At 52.7% G+C, this 17,232-nt stretch overlaps 1 protein-coding gene across 1 annotated transcript in view; it reads left to right on the plus strand.

Moving 5' to 3' along the window:
* The window catches only part of LOC146246516 (chromodomain Y-like protein 2), a 21,674-nt gene extending 5,939 nt beyond the window's left edge, over positions 1-15,735 (plus strand). Inside the window, exons 2-7 of the mRNA XM_084683001.1 lie at positions 2,430-3,030; positions 6,997-7,211; positions 14,318-14,490; positions 14,702-14,912; positions 15,252-15,395; positions 15,525-15,735. Coding sequence (XP_084539127.1) covers positions 2,430-3,030; positions 6,997-7,211; positions 14,318-14,490; positions 14,702-14,912; positions 15,252-15,395; positions 15,525-15,683 — 1,503 coding nt within the window. The 3' untranslated portion in view covers positions 15,684-15,735. The remainder of the gene's footprint in view (positions 1-2,429; positions 3,031-6,996; positions 7,212-14,317; positions 14,491-14,701; positions 14,913-15,251; positions 15,396-15,524) is intronic.
* Positions 15,736-17,232: the final 1,497 nt, after the last annotated feature.

The raw sequence follows: 17,232 nt of genomic DNA on the forward strand, positions 1-17,232 counted from the left end.
GTAAACAAGACCAGGATTGGTTGGTTTAGCCGTGCAAGAGTATTAACTACAGGGTTTAAAAAAAAAACCATTTAAAAAGGTTTTGGTGTTTAGTTGCTCCTAAAGGTTTGACGTGTAAAAACGTCACCCAATATTCCACCTGACAGCATCAGTAAAAGTAAACAAATGTTGGGTACTTGTGTTATGACATAGTACACACATGTAAGAGAGGCCAAGACTCAGTGTGGACCAACTTTCTGTTGATTTGTGGAGCCGTACAGATCCTTCATGTTATTCATAAACGACCATGGTAGTGTATTAGTGGGCAGAAGAGCCTAGTGTGTCCACGGCTGGCACAGTGCGTCTTCTCTCCCAAATGAATACAAGATTGGATAAATGTCCAACAAAAGTTCAACAATACTCTCTCAGTCTATTTTCAATAGGCCTATTATTTCTGGCATATAATGACAGTTATTAGAATGGTCTGATGCATACTGAAAACATCAACGTGAATGGTTGTACGAGACTTTGGTACAGCCTGGTCTTTTCCAAATGTCTCCAGTCTGTGTTGGGGATGCTAGGACCATTATAACATGACAAGCACGTTTTGAAACCGGAGCAGTGGTGGTCTTTAATACGCAAATATGCTGTAACCTTTTTGTAATGTCTAATATGTTCTGAGCGAAGTAGCAAAAACAAATGTCATGTAAAAAAAAATGGGATGTGGTAAGGCCTGTTTTCATTACATATTAATACAATTTACATGATAAGAACATTACTCGTTCACCATGAAAAGAGTCTGTCGTCATTCTTTCCAATCAGTGAACATCGTGAATGTGATGTCATAGTGAATGTGCCCTCACAGTTGTGAATGTGAAGTCATAGTTAATGTGATGTCATAGTTGTGAATGTGATGTCATAGTTGATGTGATGTCATCATTCAGTGCAGAGTACCTAAAGAGAAACTCACAATGTAACCAACCCACAAACCTCTTTTCCAACGTGGTTCACTCGGATCATGCAGGGTGTGTCTGGGTTCACAGCAGAGAGGTAGCCACCCAGCCTCCCCAAGCCCCACCCCCCCTCCCAGCCTCCCCCAGCCTCCAGCCCTCTCGTCCTCCACCTCCAGCCCAATTTCAAGCCTCCTTGCTGGGCTTCTGTCAGGCTGTGGGTTTCCACCATGCTGCCCCCTCCCCCAGTGTCCCTTATCTCCCCCCTACAGTAGACACGGTGCTATCTGACATGGAGCACGGTTACAACATGTACTTTCAGAGATTCAACATCCCCACACACACACACACACACACACACACACACACACACTTCCTCCACTCCCACCCGCAGAAGTCCACTCATTTGGCATCTCCAGAGGCTGTCTCATCTTGGAGGACGGAGTTGGAGGGTTAGGATGACGGCTGTGGACTTAATCTTGTTGTGGGAGATGCCTAGCGTGTGCATGTGTGTGTTTGAATGTGTGAGTGTGTGTGTACGTGAGTGTGTGTGTGTTTCTGTTTGAGAGCGTGTTCTGAAACAGAGTTGTGGGAGAGGTGTCGTGTGTGAGTGTGTGTGTGTGTGTGTGTGTGTGTGTGTGAGAGCTCAGGAACAGAGGTATAGAGATGCCCAGGGTGTGTGTGAGTTTGAGTGTGTATAAGTGTGTGTGTGTGTGACGTATGTGTGAGAAGAGAGACTTGGTGTGTATGAGCGTGTGTAGATGGAGGCGATTATTTGACGTTCTTTTCTGTAGATGTATCAATGCATTAGCATTCACCAAACTCCCATGTGGTAATCACTCTGAGCTGGGCCAGGGTGGAATTGCATCTATTTTTGATTCTTGTTTCAAAGCCCCACAGGCAAGAATATGCGTTTGTGTGTGTGCATGTATGTTTGCGTGTGTGTGGGAGCACCTCCCCAATCCCTGTGTGTGTGTGTGTGTGTGTGTGTGTGTGCATATGTGTTCTGTGTATGTGTGTGCACAGTTACGTGGTATCCCTGGGCCTTTTTCCTCAGTCTGTACTTCAAACTTTGATTGAATGTGTGTGTTTGTACCTGTATCTGTGTGTGTGTGTTCTATAGTGGAGGTGCCATGCATAATGCTGGCTTCCTCTGTGGTAATCAGCCAGCTCAGCTCTGCCAAGCATTCCCCATCAGTCCTCCAGGTCCTCCAGGGGAGGGGGGGGGGGGGGGTATGCCAGCTGATTATCCCAGCTCCTTTCCCTCATATTCTGTACTTCAAACTTTGATTGTGCGTGTTTGATTGTGCGTGTGTGATTGTGTGGGTGTGTGTGTGCACTCCTATTTTACAATGTAGATACTGTGTATGATGGAGTCACCATAGCCCTTCTGCCCTCACACACACACCTCCACCTTCTGAACTCACACACACACACACACAGCTGTCTCCCTCCCCCACCATCACTCACTAACCCCGCCCCCCGTGTGCCCTCCGCCAGGTGGAGCGAATTGTCGACAAGCGCCGGAACAAGAAGGGCAAATGGGAGTACCTGATTCGCTGGAAGGGCTACGGCAGCAAAGAGGATACCTGGGAGCCGGAACATCACCTGCTGCACTGCGAGGAGTTCATCGACCAGTTCAACGGCCTGCGTCTCCACGGACACAAGCGCCCCACCAAGCCCCCCCGGGCCCCGCCCCTCCTCGCCACGCCCCGACCGCCCCTGCCCCCGACCCCCGACAGCCCCCGGTCACGGCCAGACGCCCGGAAGAAAAAACGGACTAGCGGGGGAGGGGCGGGGCCAGGCGGAGGGGCGGGGCCCGGGGGAGGTGGGGTGTCCCTGAAGGTTAAGAAGATGAGTGGAGGAGGAGGAGTGAAGCAGGCTCCAGGAGACAAGATGGGACACAGAACCATGCCCACCCAGGAGGGACTAGACTTCCTTGCCCCAGCAAGAGGCCCTCACAACGGGCTCCAGAACGGAGAGGTGGCCCCCCTCCTGTACAGGGAGCCAGCCAGGACTCACAGGCTGCCCCTGGACAGAGGGGACCTGGGGGCCAGGCTGGGTCCGGACACCCACACGACACCCCATAGCAATGAACTAGGTAAGAGGTCAAGGGTGAATTCACTCCACCATTAACACCGTAAAATCAGGCACGGTAGATTTGTTTTCCAGCCCGACCCACGCACAGTGAGAGTCAGTCTCTCTGGCCTTTTAAACAGCCTGGCACTTTGGGAATAGTCATTTGACAATCTCTGTGCCATTTCTCATTTGGATTCCACTCAGCTTGATTTCTGTTTCCTTCTCTATTGAATGACTGTGATTATAGGCGGGAGAGGAATATTAATTTGACATTTGAGGGTAGACATTTGATCCAGGCCAGTTGCAGCACGCGGGCAGCCAGGGTGCAGATCTGAGCTGCTGTTGTTCCGGTGCTGATTACAGCAGAGCACCTTCTGGCCGCAGAGTATGTTGCTGAGGCAGAGGCCACAAGGTGTGTGTGTGTGTGTGTGTGTGTGTGTGTGTTGCTCTGACTGCTAGCAGGGGCACAGTCCAGGCCCCAGGCTCCCGGTTAATAATTAGCCAACATTTAGTTAGCTCTGACACCGGCATGTTCGCATGACGAACGTGACTGGTCAGATGATCGTGCGCGCGGCTGCATTTAGTCACGGTTTGGGTGGCTCCAAAGCCATTTGGCCAAATTAAGCAAACACACATCTGTGAATGGGCGCAGCGTAAGGGAAACTTAATGGTCGCGTTTGAAACTCGCAACAGTTTATGGATCAGAGAAAATGTTTGGATGTGTTATAATGTTCCTGTTGGTCGCGCGACGTGTTAAGTCGAAATGTATTGTCAAATGTATTGAGCTTCTTGTTAACAAGCTGCAAGGAGAGTTTTGAATGTGAGTTAGTAGGCCTACAGAAGATAGTAATTGTCTAAGAAAAATTAACTATTATGACAGCTTTTATTTGCTGTCAAACTATTCACAGACAAATGCAAATTTGCAGGCGGTTGTACGCCTGTCTTTTATCGCGCTGTCATCTTTCCATGCGGCATTCTTAAGCCGACACGGTGAGAGAAGCATGCTACATCTGTCGGGGTTCTGGATTCAGACTCTTGGCTCGTCCACAGACGAAATGAAGGGACTACGTGTGACTCACTTCCCCGTTATTGTTCTCACCAAGAGCAGCAGACTCACGTTGAATTTAACAGCTCTCGAAACTGGTTAGCTGGGCTTCTGGAATCAAGTGAACATTAAGATAACTATGGTCACGACAAGGATAGACATGCTATCGGATAGTGAAATAAGTAGCTTGATGAACAAGTAGGCTACTATCCCATAATAGGTCATCTAACTTCTTTAAAATAGCCTCCTGCTTTCGTTCAAGGCCTGTATTTTACTTTTCAGTCTGTCTGAGGGAAGACACTAGACCTCGGAGTGATTCTAGTGATCTGCATACGGTCTCCGCTAACGGCATCCATTAGCGTCACTTAGCTTTTATTGAAACAGTGGCCTTAGTGTGTGTCCGTCAAGATGAGAGATGGGAGGGCCGTGTTACACGGCCCGTGTAGCGTGTGTGTGTGTATCAGACACCATCACACCGAGCCCCCAGTGGTGTCAACCGCCAACGGGGCGACTACCGTCCGACGTTATGGACGGATATGGTGGCCGTTAGGATACACAGGTGGCGTTGCTCTGCTGTGGGCCTACGGATGACATAGTTAGAGAGCGATGTTTGATTTTGGTCGATAAGAAAGACGTCTCGAGTTGTTTAGCTCGGTGGCAGATTGATGGTCTTGTTGTAGTCATGTTGTCTTGCTGCAGTTTGTAAGCAAATAAATGAGTCAAGGTGTCCTCAAGGTTAGGTTCAGGTTACTTAAAGGTCCCACGACATGCTGTTTTTGGATGCCAAATTCTCTGGCAAAGCAGAGAAAGGTGAGGTAACCTTTCCTCTTATAACAAAATAAGGGGAAGATTTTCAAATCGGACCGTTTGAGCTTTCATTTTCTCAAAGCAAAGAATACCCAGGGCTTGGTTTACACCTAGTCATTGGGGGACCAAAGGCATGCTAGGGGAACTCATATTAACGTGAAGTAACCTCCTAAAGTGACATTTTCATGTCATGGGACCTTTTGATTTGAATCCGCAAGTAGATTTTGTTAATAGGCATTCATCTTGACAGACATTTGACACCAAAACATAATTCAAGAACTCATTGTTCCAGTCATCACTTAACCTTAGCAAATAACAAATACAATTATATAATTAAAAAATTATTAATTGTTGCTTCACCAGTGTAGTGTTGCCACGACTACAACTATCTGAGTGATGGCTCCTGGAACGAAGCTATTTTAAACCGTTTTGTTACTGCACTACGGAACTATAAACCTTCTTCCAGAAGGAAGAAAACTGAAATTCACTGTGCAACTGGTGGGAGTCAGTTTGTAACAGAGCCAGATATCTGATGTAACTGGGAAGCTGGGTTATTTAAACTCATCAATCAGCTTACGAGACCGTTTCATAGTTTGATTAAGAGAGCTTCTTTTCTTCAAGGATAGGTTTCCGATCCACGACACCAGAGAAAAATATCAAATTAATTCAGTAGAAGTATGCTAAAATGAGGTTATCATGGTTCCACATGTATCATGTGATTGTTGCATTTGAATGATGTAATGTCCAGTCCATCCCTCAAACAGGGACCCTTGTGTCGGACGTCTCCCTCTATCCCTCCCCTCTCTCTCTCTCCCTCTCTCCTCTCTTTCTCTCTCTCTCTCTCTCTCTCTCTCTCTCTCTCTCTCTCTCTCTCTCTCTCTCTCTCTCTCTCTCTCTCTCTCTCTCTCTCTCTCTCTCTCTCTCTCTCTCTCTCTCTCTCTCTCTCCCTCCCTCCCTCTCTCCCTCTCCCTCTTTCCCCCCCTCTCCCTCTCTCTCACTCTCGTTCTCAAACTCTTGTTCTCTTGACTTTCTCTCTCTTTCAGCTCATTTGCAGTCCTGGACATGACATGTTTGATATACTAATATAATCAGTAGGAGGTTTAATCCAATAAAAACGATGATACTCCCAGCCATCTGAGGACACAGGGGCTAATGTCTCCAAATGACAAAAGAGGAAAGCAGTGCAGCATGACATTGAGATAAGTCAGTCTTAAACCGTCCCTCCATGGAACATCAACAAACACCAAGCCCCAAGCCAGATAGATATTGTGCTGGCACATATTGCAGCAACTAGCTAAATCACTCGTTGCGTTGGTACACGTTGTAAGGAACATGAGGGCCTGACCCCGGTAGTTCAGCAGCAGTTTCATGACAAGCCAACAGGGCAGACGGAAGATGTGAGGTGAGAGTCTCATTTACAAGACAAAAACTGCTGCCGATCTAGCTCCTCCCTCCCCCCTGGTGCTGACTCCCTCTACCTCCCCTCCTCCCCCTGGTACTGACTCCCTTTACCTCCCCTCCTCCCCCCTGGTACTGACTCCCTTTACCTCCCCTCCTCCCCCCTGGTACTGACTCCCTCTACCTCCCCTCCTCTCCCCTGGTACTGACTCCCTCTTCCTCCCCTCCTCTCCCCTGGTACTGACTCCCCCCCTGGTAATGACTCCCTCTACCTCCCCTCCTCTCCCCTGGTACTGACTCCCTCTACCTCCCCTCCTATCCCCTGGTACTGACTCCCCCCCCCCCCCTGGTACTGACTCCCTCTACCTCCCCTCCTCTCCCCTGGTACTGACTCCCTCTACCTCCCCTCCTCTCCCCTGGTACTGACTCCCTCTACCTCCCCTCCTCTCCCCTGGTACCAACTCCCTCTACCTCCCCTCCTCTCCCCTGGTACTGACTCCCTCTACCTCCCCCCCCTCCCCCTGGTACTGACTCCCTCTACCTCCCCTCCTCTCCCCTGGTACTGACTCCCCCCCCCCTGGTACTGACTCCCTCTACCTCCCCTCCTATCCCCTGGTACTGACTCCCCCCCCCCCCCTGGTACTGACTCCCTCTACCTCCCCTCCTCTCCCCTGGTACTGACTCCCTCTACCTCCCCTCCTCTCCCCTGGTACTGACTCCCCCCCTGGTACCCCCCAGGCTCGTCCGTGGCTAACGGAGGGATGACCTGCAGCTCTGTGAAGCGGAAGCTGGCGGAGGACAAGGCCTACGTGTTTGACAAGCGCCTGAGGTACAACGTGAGGCAGAACGAGACCAACTGTCGTTTCCGTGACATCGTGGTCAGGAAGGAGGAGGGCTTCACTCACGTGCTGCTGTCCAGCCAGACGTCCGAAAACAACGCACTGACCCCAGAGGTAGGAGAGACATCACACACACACACACACTGACCCCAGAGGAAGGAGAGGGATCACACGCACTGACGCCACAGGGACGCCACACTCTCTCTCTCTGATTAATAGCCCGACTCCTTAACCGCTCAGCCATCTGACCCCCTCACACACACTCACTCTCACACACACACACATACATTAGATCATCCATAAGGCAGTCTGAGCCCATCACACCCACAGATATGTGCTACTAGGCAGCTTGTGAGACAAGGAATGGAGACAACTCTGTTGTCGCCATGTCAACCTGCGGACGCCGGATGGCGGCCTGATGATAAACGACTGTGTGCTTGTGTCTCATGGAGAGGGGGAGCGGCTGTCATCCTGCACGATACGATTAGCGTCAAATCAGGGCTTTCCCCAGCGATTCTCTGCAATATCTTCTTCTCACGCTGGCTGTCTCCCTCTCTCACTGAGTCTCTCTCTCTTTCTCTTCCTCTCTTTCTCCCTCGCTTTCTCACTTTGCCTTTGTCTATCTATCTATCTCTCTTTCTCTCCCTCTGTCCCTCTCTCTCATTGTGCCTTTCTCTCTCCTTCTGTCCCCCCCCCTCTCTCTCTCTCTCTCTCTCTCTCTCTCTGTCCGTCACTCTCTCCAGACGTTTGTGGCCTTGTAAACAAATCTCATGTTCTCATTCGCTGGAAGGAAGGCCCCAAAGGCATTGATGAGGAGAATCATGGACAGAATGGTGTGAGAGCGAATGACAGAACAGAGAGAGCCAGAGAAGGAGAGAAGGGGAGAGAGAAAGAGGGAGGGATAGAGGAGAATATAAAGCTACGGCACGGTCCTGGGCCCTGTCCCTGGGCCCTGTCCCTGGGCCCTGTCCCTGGGCCCTGTCCCTGGGCCCTGTCCCTGGCCCCTGTCCCTGGTCCTGTCTCTGGGCCCTGTCCCTGGGCCCTGTCCCTGGGCCCTGTCCCTGGGCCCTGTCCCTGGGCCCTGTCCCTGGTCCTGTCTCTGGGCCCTGTCCCTGGGCCCTGTCCCTGGGCCCTGTCCCTGGGCCCTGTCCCTGTCCCTGGGCCCTGGCTTTGGGCCCTGTCCCTGGGTCCTGTCTCTGGGCCCTGACTCTGGGCCCTGTCCCTGGGTCCTGTCTCTGGGCCCTGGTCCCTGTCCCTGGGCCCTGTCCCTGGGCCCTGTCCCTGGGCCCTGTCCCTGGTCCTGTCTCTGGGCCCTGACTCTGGGCCCTGTCTCTGGGCCCTGTCCCTGGGTCCTGTCCCTGGTCCCTGTCCCTGGGCCCTGTCCCTGGCCCCTGTCCCTGGTCCTGTCCCTGGTCCTGTCTCTGGGCCCTGTCCCTGGGCCCTGTCCCTGGTCCTGTCTCTGGGCCCTGTCCCTGGGCCCTGTCCCTGGGCCCTGTCCCTGGGCCCTGTCCCTGTCCCTGGGCCCTGGCTTTGGGCCCTGTCCCTGGGTCCTGTCTCTGGGCCCTGACTCTGGGCCCTGTCCCTGGGTCCTGTCTCTGGGCCCTGGTCCCTGTCCCTGGGCCCTGTCCCTGGGCCCTGTCCCTGGTCCTGTCTCTGGGCCCTGTCCCTGGGCCCTGTCCCTGGGCCCTGTCCCTGGGCCCTGTCCCTGGGCCCTGTCCCTGGTCCTGTCCCTGGGTCCTGTTTCTGGGCCCTGTCCCTGGTCCTGTCTCTGGGCCCTGTCCCTGGCCCCTGTCCCTGGCCCCTGTTTCTGGGCCCTGTCCCTGGTCCTGTCTCTGGGCCCTGTCCCTGGGCCCTGTCCCTGGGCCCTGTCCCTGGTCCTGTCCCTGGGCCCTGTCCCTGGGCCCTGTCCCTGGTCCTGTCCCTGGGCCCTGTCCCTGGGCCCTGTCCCTGGGCCCTGTCCCTGGTCCTGTCCCTGGGCCCTGTCCCTGGTCCTGTCCCTGGTCCTGTCCCTGGGTCCTGTCCCTGGGCCCTGTCTTTGGGTCTTGTCCCTGGTCCTGTCCCTGGTCCTGTCCCTGGTCCTGTCCCTGGGCCCTGTCCCTGGTCCTGTCCCTGGTCCTGTCCCTGGTCCTGTCCCTGGGTCCTGTCCCTGGGCCCTGTCTTTGGGTCTTGTCCCTGGTCCTGTCCCTGGTCCTGTCCCTGGGCCCTGTCCCTGGGCCCTGTCCCTGGGCCCTGTCCCTGGTCCTGTCCCTGGTCCTGTCCCTGGTCATGTCCCTGGGCCCTGTCCCTGGTCATGTCCCTGGTCCTGTCCCTGGTCCTGTCCCTGGGCCCTGTCCCTGGGTCCTGTCCCTGGTCCTGTCCCTGGGCCCTGTCCCTGGTCATGTCCCTGGTCCTGTCCCTGGTCCTGTCCCTGGGCCCTGTCCCTGGTCCTGTCCCTGGGCCCTGTCCCTGGTCCCTGTCCCTGATCCTGTCCCTGGGCCCTGTCCCTGGTCCTGTAGAAAGATCTTGGAGCCCCCCCTCCCCACACAGAGGCAGTAAAACCCTAGATCCAAATCCCACCCCTGCCTTCTAAATGAATGTATGATGAAAATTATTAAGATTAATTGTTATTATCCCCAGCCTACTTCCAGGATGGTTCCCGTCTGAGAGGTGGGGTGTAGCTCTGCCTGTGTCACGTGTCACAGTCATGTCATGGTATACAGGTGTCATGGCATCTGTCATCAGTATCGCCTCCTCCTTCACTTACCCAGGGTTTGAACCAGGATCCTCTGACACACGCAACGAGCACCTTTCAGAAGCAGCTCTTTAGCCGGCTACGCTACCGAACAGGGGTGGGTGGTATCTGTCCAGGAGGGAGTTTTACAGATTCATCGTTGGTACACACGGACCCCTGTTATGCTTGGCGGTAACAGCTCCTGTGATCTAACCCCCTGAGCCTGGGGGGTGTGGGGGCATGCGCATCAAACAGCCCCGGTCCTCCTCCTCAGTCTCTCTGTGTGTCTCGGTGTCGGAGGGGAACCGCTCTGCTAACAGGATGTGTTAGATTTAGAAAATCCTCCGTTCTGTCCCTTAGCTTTTCTTCAACTCTGCTCTGCTCTCGTTTAACACTCTCTCTCGCTCTGTCTCTCGTTCTGGGTTTTTTCGACTTTCCTTTAATGTTTCTCTCTTTCTCTTTCTCTTTGTCTCTCTCTATTTCCCTCTCTCCATCTTTCACTCTCTCTCTCTCCTGTCAGCCCCTTTCTGTCTCTCTCTTATCTATATCCCTGACTCTCTCTCTTATCTATATCCCTGACTCTCTCTCTCTCTTATCTATATCCCTGACTCTCTTATCTATATCCCTGACTCTCTGTCTCTGTCTCTCTCTCTCTCTCTCTCTCTCTCTCTCTCTCTCTCTCTCTCTCTCTCTCTCTCTCTCTCTCTCTCTCTCTCTCTCTCTCTCTCTGTCTCTCTCTCTGTCTTTCTCTGTCTCTACATCTGTGAGCTTGTCTTTCTGTCCCCTGGTGTCTGAAAGTGACGGCCTCAGAAGCAGAGCCGTTAACCGGTACTTTCACCGTCACCTCCCCCGCTGAGCCGGTTACCACTTGCTCTGCCACCGTGTTGCTTAGAGGGAGCTTACACCCCCCCATCCTCACACCCCCCCATCCTCACACCCCCCCTGCCCCCTCACACATCCTCACACACCCCACATCCTCACACCCCTCCACATCCTCACACCCCTCCACATCCTCACACCCCTCCACATTCTCACACCCCTCCACATCCTCACACACCCCACATCCTCACACCCCTCCACATCCTCACACCCCTCCACATCCTCACACCCTTCCACATCCTCACACCCCTCCACATCCTCACACACCTCCACATCCTCACACCCTCCACATCCTCACACCCCTCCACATCCTCACCCCACATCCTCACACCCCTCCACATCCTCACACCCTCCACATCCTCACACCCTCCACATCCTCACACCCCTCCACATCCTCACCCCACATCCTCACACCCCTCCACATCCTCACACCCCTCCACATCCTCACCCCACATCCTCACACCCCTCCACATCCTCACACCCCTCCACATCCTCACCCCACATCCTCACACCCCTCCACATCCTTACACCCATCCACATCCTCACACCCCTCCACATCCTCACACACCTCCACATCCTCACACCCCTCCACATCCTCACACCCCTCCACATCCTCACACCCCTCCACATCCTCACACCCCTCCACATCCTCACACACCTCCACATCCTCACACCCCTCCACATCCTCACACCCCTCCACATCCTCACCCCACATCCTCACACCCCTCCACATCCTCACCCCACATCCTCACACACCCCCACATCCTCACTCACCTCCTTTCCTCTGCACACACCACACCCCCACATCCCCTTCTTACTCACCCCCGCCCCCTGCTCACTCACCCCCCCCCCCCACCCCCCCCACCTCTTCACGTTGTCTCCTGGCTTGTATCATGACTGCCTTCCCAGGATGACTGTGTATCATATCAGTAGACTGGCAGAGCGACTCGCCGACCATCTGTGTGTGTGTGTGTGTGTGTGTGTCTGTGTGTCAGGGTGCCTGTGTGTCTGTGTGTTAGGGTGTCTGTGTGTTAGGGTGTCTGTGTGTGTGTGTGTGTGTGTGTGTGTGTGTGGAGTGCTTAGTCTCCTGACCTCAGTCCTGGCAGACTAGGCCCTGGCTGAATGGAGCTGAAAAAAAGCCTTGGAACACCTCTCTCTCTCTCTCTCTCTCTCTCTCTCTCTCTCTCTCTCTCTCTCTCTCTCTCTCTCTCTCTCTCTCTCTCTCTCTCTCTCTCTCTCTCTCTCTCTCTCTCTCTCTCTCTCTCTCTCTCTCTCTCTCTCTCTCTCTCTCTCTCTCTCTCTCTCTCTCTCTCTCTCTCTCTCTCTCTCTCTCTCTCTCTCTCTCTTTCACACCAACACGCTCACATGCTCTCTCTCTCTCTCTCTCTTTCACACCAACACGCTCACATGCTCTCTCTCTCTCTCTCTCTTTCACACCAACACGCTCACATGCTCTCTCTCTCTCTCTCTCTTTCACACCAACACGCTCACATGCTCTCTCTCTCTCTCTCTCTCTCTCTCTCTCTCTCTCTCTCTCTCTCTCTCTCTCTCTCTCTCTCTCTCTCTCTCTCTCTCTCTCTCTCTCTCTCTCTCTCTCTCTCTCTCTCTCTCTCTCTCTCTCTCTCTCTCTCTCTCTCTCTTTCACACCAACACGCTCACATGCTCTCTCTCTCTCTCTCTCTTTCACACCAACACGCTCACATGCTCTCTCTCTCTCTCTCTCTTTCACACCAACACGCTCACATGCTCTCTCTCTCTCTCTCTCTTTCACACCAACACGCTCACATGCTCTCTCTCTCACACACACGCACACTCTTTCACACCCACGCTATAACACGCTCTCTCTCTCACACACACACATAGAGCACTACCCTTCAACTGTGTGTGTGTACTGGCTCTCTCATCAGATAGCAACATGAACTCTAATCCTTCTATAGGTGTCAGACCTTCATCTTGTTCTTGAAAAGCTCTCATCCAGGCTAAGGAGAGCTTCCGTATGCTTGTTCTTATCCTGTTTGGATACGGCACGCTACCATATTCCTTAATGTCTCTTGTGGACCTTCTCCTTGTGCTCACAGATGCTGCATGTAACACACAGACACTGGAGACGGGACACAGTCAACCTCAGTCTTGTGTTGTTAGTAAACAACATTGCACAACTCTAAAACGACTGATTCCCCAAACCGTCCCTCCTGACTCAGTCCCTTTGGGAGCTATAACTACTTACTGTTTAAGATGTTAGTCAAGGAAAGCACACTTTTGTTATATTTAGTCTCAATCGCCCCAAGGACCCTGTCTCACTCTGCCTCTCAGGTCTGCCTCTATAACTGCCTTTTAGATCCGGCCTCTATAATTGCCTCTCAGTTCCTGATCCATAACTGCCTCTTCATCCTACCTTTCCTGTCTGTCTGCCTCCCTGCTTTCCTGTGTCTGTGCCTGCCTTCCTCTCCATGCTATCCATCCTGCCTTTCCAATCTGCCTGCCTCCCTCCCTGCTTGTCTGTCTGTCTGCCTCACTCCCTCTTTCCCTGCCTCCCTGTTTGTCTGTCTGTCTGTCTGTCTGTCTGTCTGCCTCAATCCCTCTCTCCCTGCCTGCCTAAATGCCTGCATGTCTGTCTGCTTGCCTTTCAGTCTCTGCCTGCCTCCCTGCCTCCTTGCCAGCCTCTCACCCTGTCTGCCTGCCTCACTGCCTCGCTGCTTACCTCCCTGTGTGTCTGCCTCCTTGCCAGCCTCTCACCCTGTCTGCCTGCCTCACTGCCTCGCTGCTTACCTCCCTGTGTGTCTGCCTCCCTCGCTGCCTCTCACCCTGTCTGCCTGCCTCGCTGCTTACCTCCCTGTGTGTCTGCCTCCCTCGCTGCCTCTCACCCTGTCTGCCTCTCTGTGCCTGTCTGATTGGCTGTCTGCATGGGGAATGCTGCATGATTGCTGCCTGGGGCTGTGATGGTAATCGCATGTGACAGCCCCCCCTCCCAGCCGCTGTGTGTGTGTGTGTGTGTGTGTGTGTGTGTGTGTGTGTGTGTGTGTGTGTGTGTGTGTGTGTGTGTGTGTGTGTGTGTGTGTGTGTGTGTGTGTGTGTGTGTGTGCGCGCGCGCGCGTGCGTGTGCGCGCGCGCGCGTGCGTGTGCGCGCGCGCGCGGGCAGGGCTGTGTTGCGTGTCACTGTGCCATGATGGTGTAGACGTTCTCCCTGTGTGTGTTCTACATGCTGATGTGTGATTATAGCAGGATGTGTAATTAGAAGATTAGATGGCTCCTCCTTGGCTCATAGGTGATGATGGAAACCCTGAAGAGAAAGGTTCGTGTGATGGTATGTTTCGCATCGTTAGATGCTCAGTAACTGAAGTCTCTCTCTTTTTTTTTTCCCTCTCCTCTCTCCCCTTCTCCATCCCTATTTACTCTCCATGTTCTGTTCCCCCCTCCTTTCTCCCTGCCTCTTCTCTCTTTCTCTCGCTCCTCCTCTGTACAACTCTCTCCCTCCTTCCCTCCCTCCTTGCTCTACATCCCTGCCCCCTCTCCCTCCTCTCTCTCTCCTTTCTTGCCCCCTCTCCCTCACTCCCACTCTCCTCTTATCTCTCTCTCCTTCCCTACCTTCTCTTCCTCCTCTTCTCTTTCTCTTCTCTCTCTCTCTCTCTAGATAATGAAGGAGATGTGTCGGGCTCTGGGGAGTGCAGCAGCAGATGACAGTAAGCTCCTGCTGCTCAGTGCTGTGGGCAGCGTGTTCTGCGGTGGCCTGGACCCCTCCTATCTGATTGGACGGCTCTCCACCGACCGCAGGAAGGAGAGCAGCCGCATCGCTGAGGCTGTACGGTGAGAGGGGCGGGAGGGCGTTCAAATCTGAGTGTGCCTACACACACACACACACACAGAATACACACACATATACATACGCAAACACCCCACACATACATTATATACAGTACACACACATACGGTATATAGAGATATGTATGTATGTATATATACACACACACGCAGAAAGTCCACCACAGTTGAGCGTGCGGGTCACCTGTCCCTCCAGGGACTTCGTCCTGGCCTTCATCCACTTCCGTAAGCCCATCGTGGTGGCGGTGAACGGTCCGGCGCTGGGCCTGGGCGCCTCCTTCCTCCCGCTGTGTGACGTGGTCTGGGCCAGCGAGCGGGCCTGGTTCCAGACCCCCTGTGCTGCCCTGCGCCTCACCCCCTCCGCCTGCTCCTCCTACACCTTCCCTCAAATCCTGGGGGTGGCACTGGTGAGAACCACACTGCAGATGTGCCCTGTCTGATTGAAGTGGAAAATATTGGTTGTGGGCTTTTTTACGCTTAAAAAGGAGTCAGTTTGGCAGGCAGAACATTTCACTTGAGATAAAAAAAAATTGAATCTAAACCAGATTATCACTCAGATGTGCAGTCTTAGCAGCGCAGCTCCGTTTTCACATAGAATAAATATGAATCTGTTTTATTCCTTGACTTTGTGTCCGGAAATATGTTTTTTTCCGCCTTCCAAAAATCGATTAGTTTCACTGGTTTGGCTCCATGAGTGATTTGGCCTCCTCTCCACCCCTTGCTCCACCCACTTCCTTACTTCGTAGGCCAATGAGATGCTGTTCTGTGGGAGGAAACTCACGGCACAGGAAGCCTGCAGTCGAGGGCTGGTGTCACAGGTGTTCTGGCCAACCACGTTCAACCAGGAAGTGATGCTGCGCGTGAAGGAGATGGCTACCTGCAGTGCGGTGGTGAGTGAGCTCTGAACACACACACACACACGTACACACACACATGCATGTACACATACACCATACACACACACATATACAACTTTCTGATGTTCTGGCAATGGCATGTGTGTGTGTGTCACGGTGCAGGTTCTGGAAGAGTCTAAAGGCCTGATGAGGAGCATCCTGAAGTCGGTCCTGGAGGAAGTGAACGAGAAGGAGTGTCAGCTGCTTAAACAGCTGTGGTGCTCCACCAAGGGTCTGGATGCCCTGCTCAGTTACCTGCAGAACAAGGCGTACGAGAACTGACCCCCTGTCCCTCCCCCTGTCCCTCCCCCTGTCCCTTCCCCTGTCCCTCCCCCTGTCCCTCCCCCTGCCCCTCCCCCTGTCCCTCCCCCTGTCCCTCCCCCTGTCCCTTCCCCTGCCCCCTCCCCCTACACACACACACCTCCAGAACCAGCCCTGGTCTTCCCAGTTACCTGGATTACTCAACTCCACCAGCAGGGGGTAGCGCTGTGGTCTTAACATACCAATGGTACACCTAGACTGTTATCGTCATGAGTAGAATCTCCAGCGTTGAGTTCTTGTCCACGGAAAACATTCCGTCTGTCTGATCGTTGACGGGTGCGCTTTCCTCCTACGAGGGTCAAAGGTCAAAGAGGGGCACCAGCTAGTAGACGGGAAGAGACGCCGCCGATGTGTGTGTGTGTACGTCTGTCTACAGAGCCTAAAGAGATCACTGATTGTTTATTAATATATACTTTTTTTTGTAAACACCTTAGTTTCTCCACTACCACTAGTGTATATGTTCGGTAGATGCGAATGTTGACCTTGCTTTATGTCTCCCTCTGTTTGACGAAGAGCTGAGATACAGAGAGAGATACAGAGAGAGATACAGAGAGAGAGACAGAGAGAGAGACAGAGAGAGAGACAGAGAGAGAGACAGAGAGAGAGACAGAGAGACGGACAGAGAGACGGACAGAGAGACGGACAGAGAGACGGACAGAGAGACGGACAGAGATACGGACAGAGAGACGGACAGAGATACGGAGAGAGAGACGGAGAGAGACAGAGACAGAGAGAGAGACAGACACATTCCTCCCTCTTTTCCCCACATGACTTATGACAGGGGTCTTCAACTGTGGTCCTCAGGGCCCTCTGTCCTGTATGTTCTAGATGTTTCCCTGCTCCAACACACCTGATTCAAACATCATTATGAAGCTCAGCAGAATGACCCATTCATTAGAAACAGGTATGAAGGAATCATCTAAAACATGCAGGACTTTGGGCCCTGAGGACCAGGGTTGAACACGACTGATGGGACATGTGATACGTATGTTTGGACAGAGCTGGTGTGGTTCAACAGATTGAACCCTAAACCAATCATACTCCTCCCAGCTCGACACAACAGCCAACCAGGTGGATTCAGACAGGAAACTTCCAGGAAGTGTAGTGCTGCACGACTACTGTGACACACAGTAGAGCATGAACGACGCAATCGGTTGACTGTGTATTTTTGTAAAGCATTTTTGTAAAGCACATAAATCATATATGTGGTTTGACCCAAAGTAATCAATCTGGTCACTGCACTTTTTTGTCTTCTGTCGTCTGTGTCGTTGACATGCAGTAGTGATGCAGTTGACATGTGTCCATGCATGTAATGATTGCTTCAGGAAACGAGAAATATATTCATGCCAGAGTGGTTTATGTACGTACGGACATCTATTTTGGTTTACCTAAAAAGTGAAAATGTAGTTCTGTGAATGTTATTTTTTTTGTAAAATTCAGGAAATCAATAGATTGTTTTGCAGTTGTACACATATATAAAACCGCGTAGGCTGTTAAATTGTGTAGGCTA

Source organism: Hypomesus nipponensis, chromosome 19 (assembly GCF_054491055.1).
Source record: "Hypomesus nipponensis isolate SF chromosome 19, ASM5449105v1, whole genome shotgun sequence".
Classification (NCBI taxonomy): domain Eukaryota; kingdom Metazoa; phylum Chordata; class Actinopteri; order Osmeriformes; family Osmeridae; genus Hypomesus; species Hypomesus nipponensis.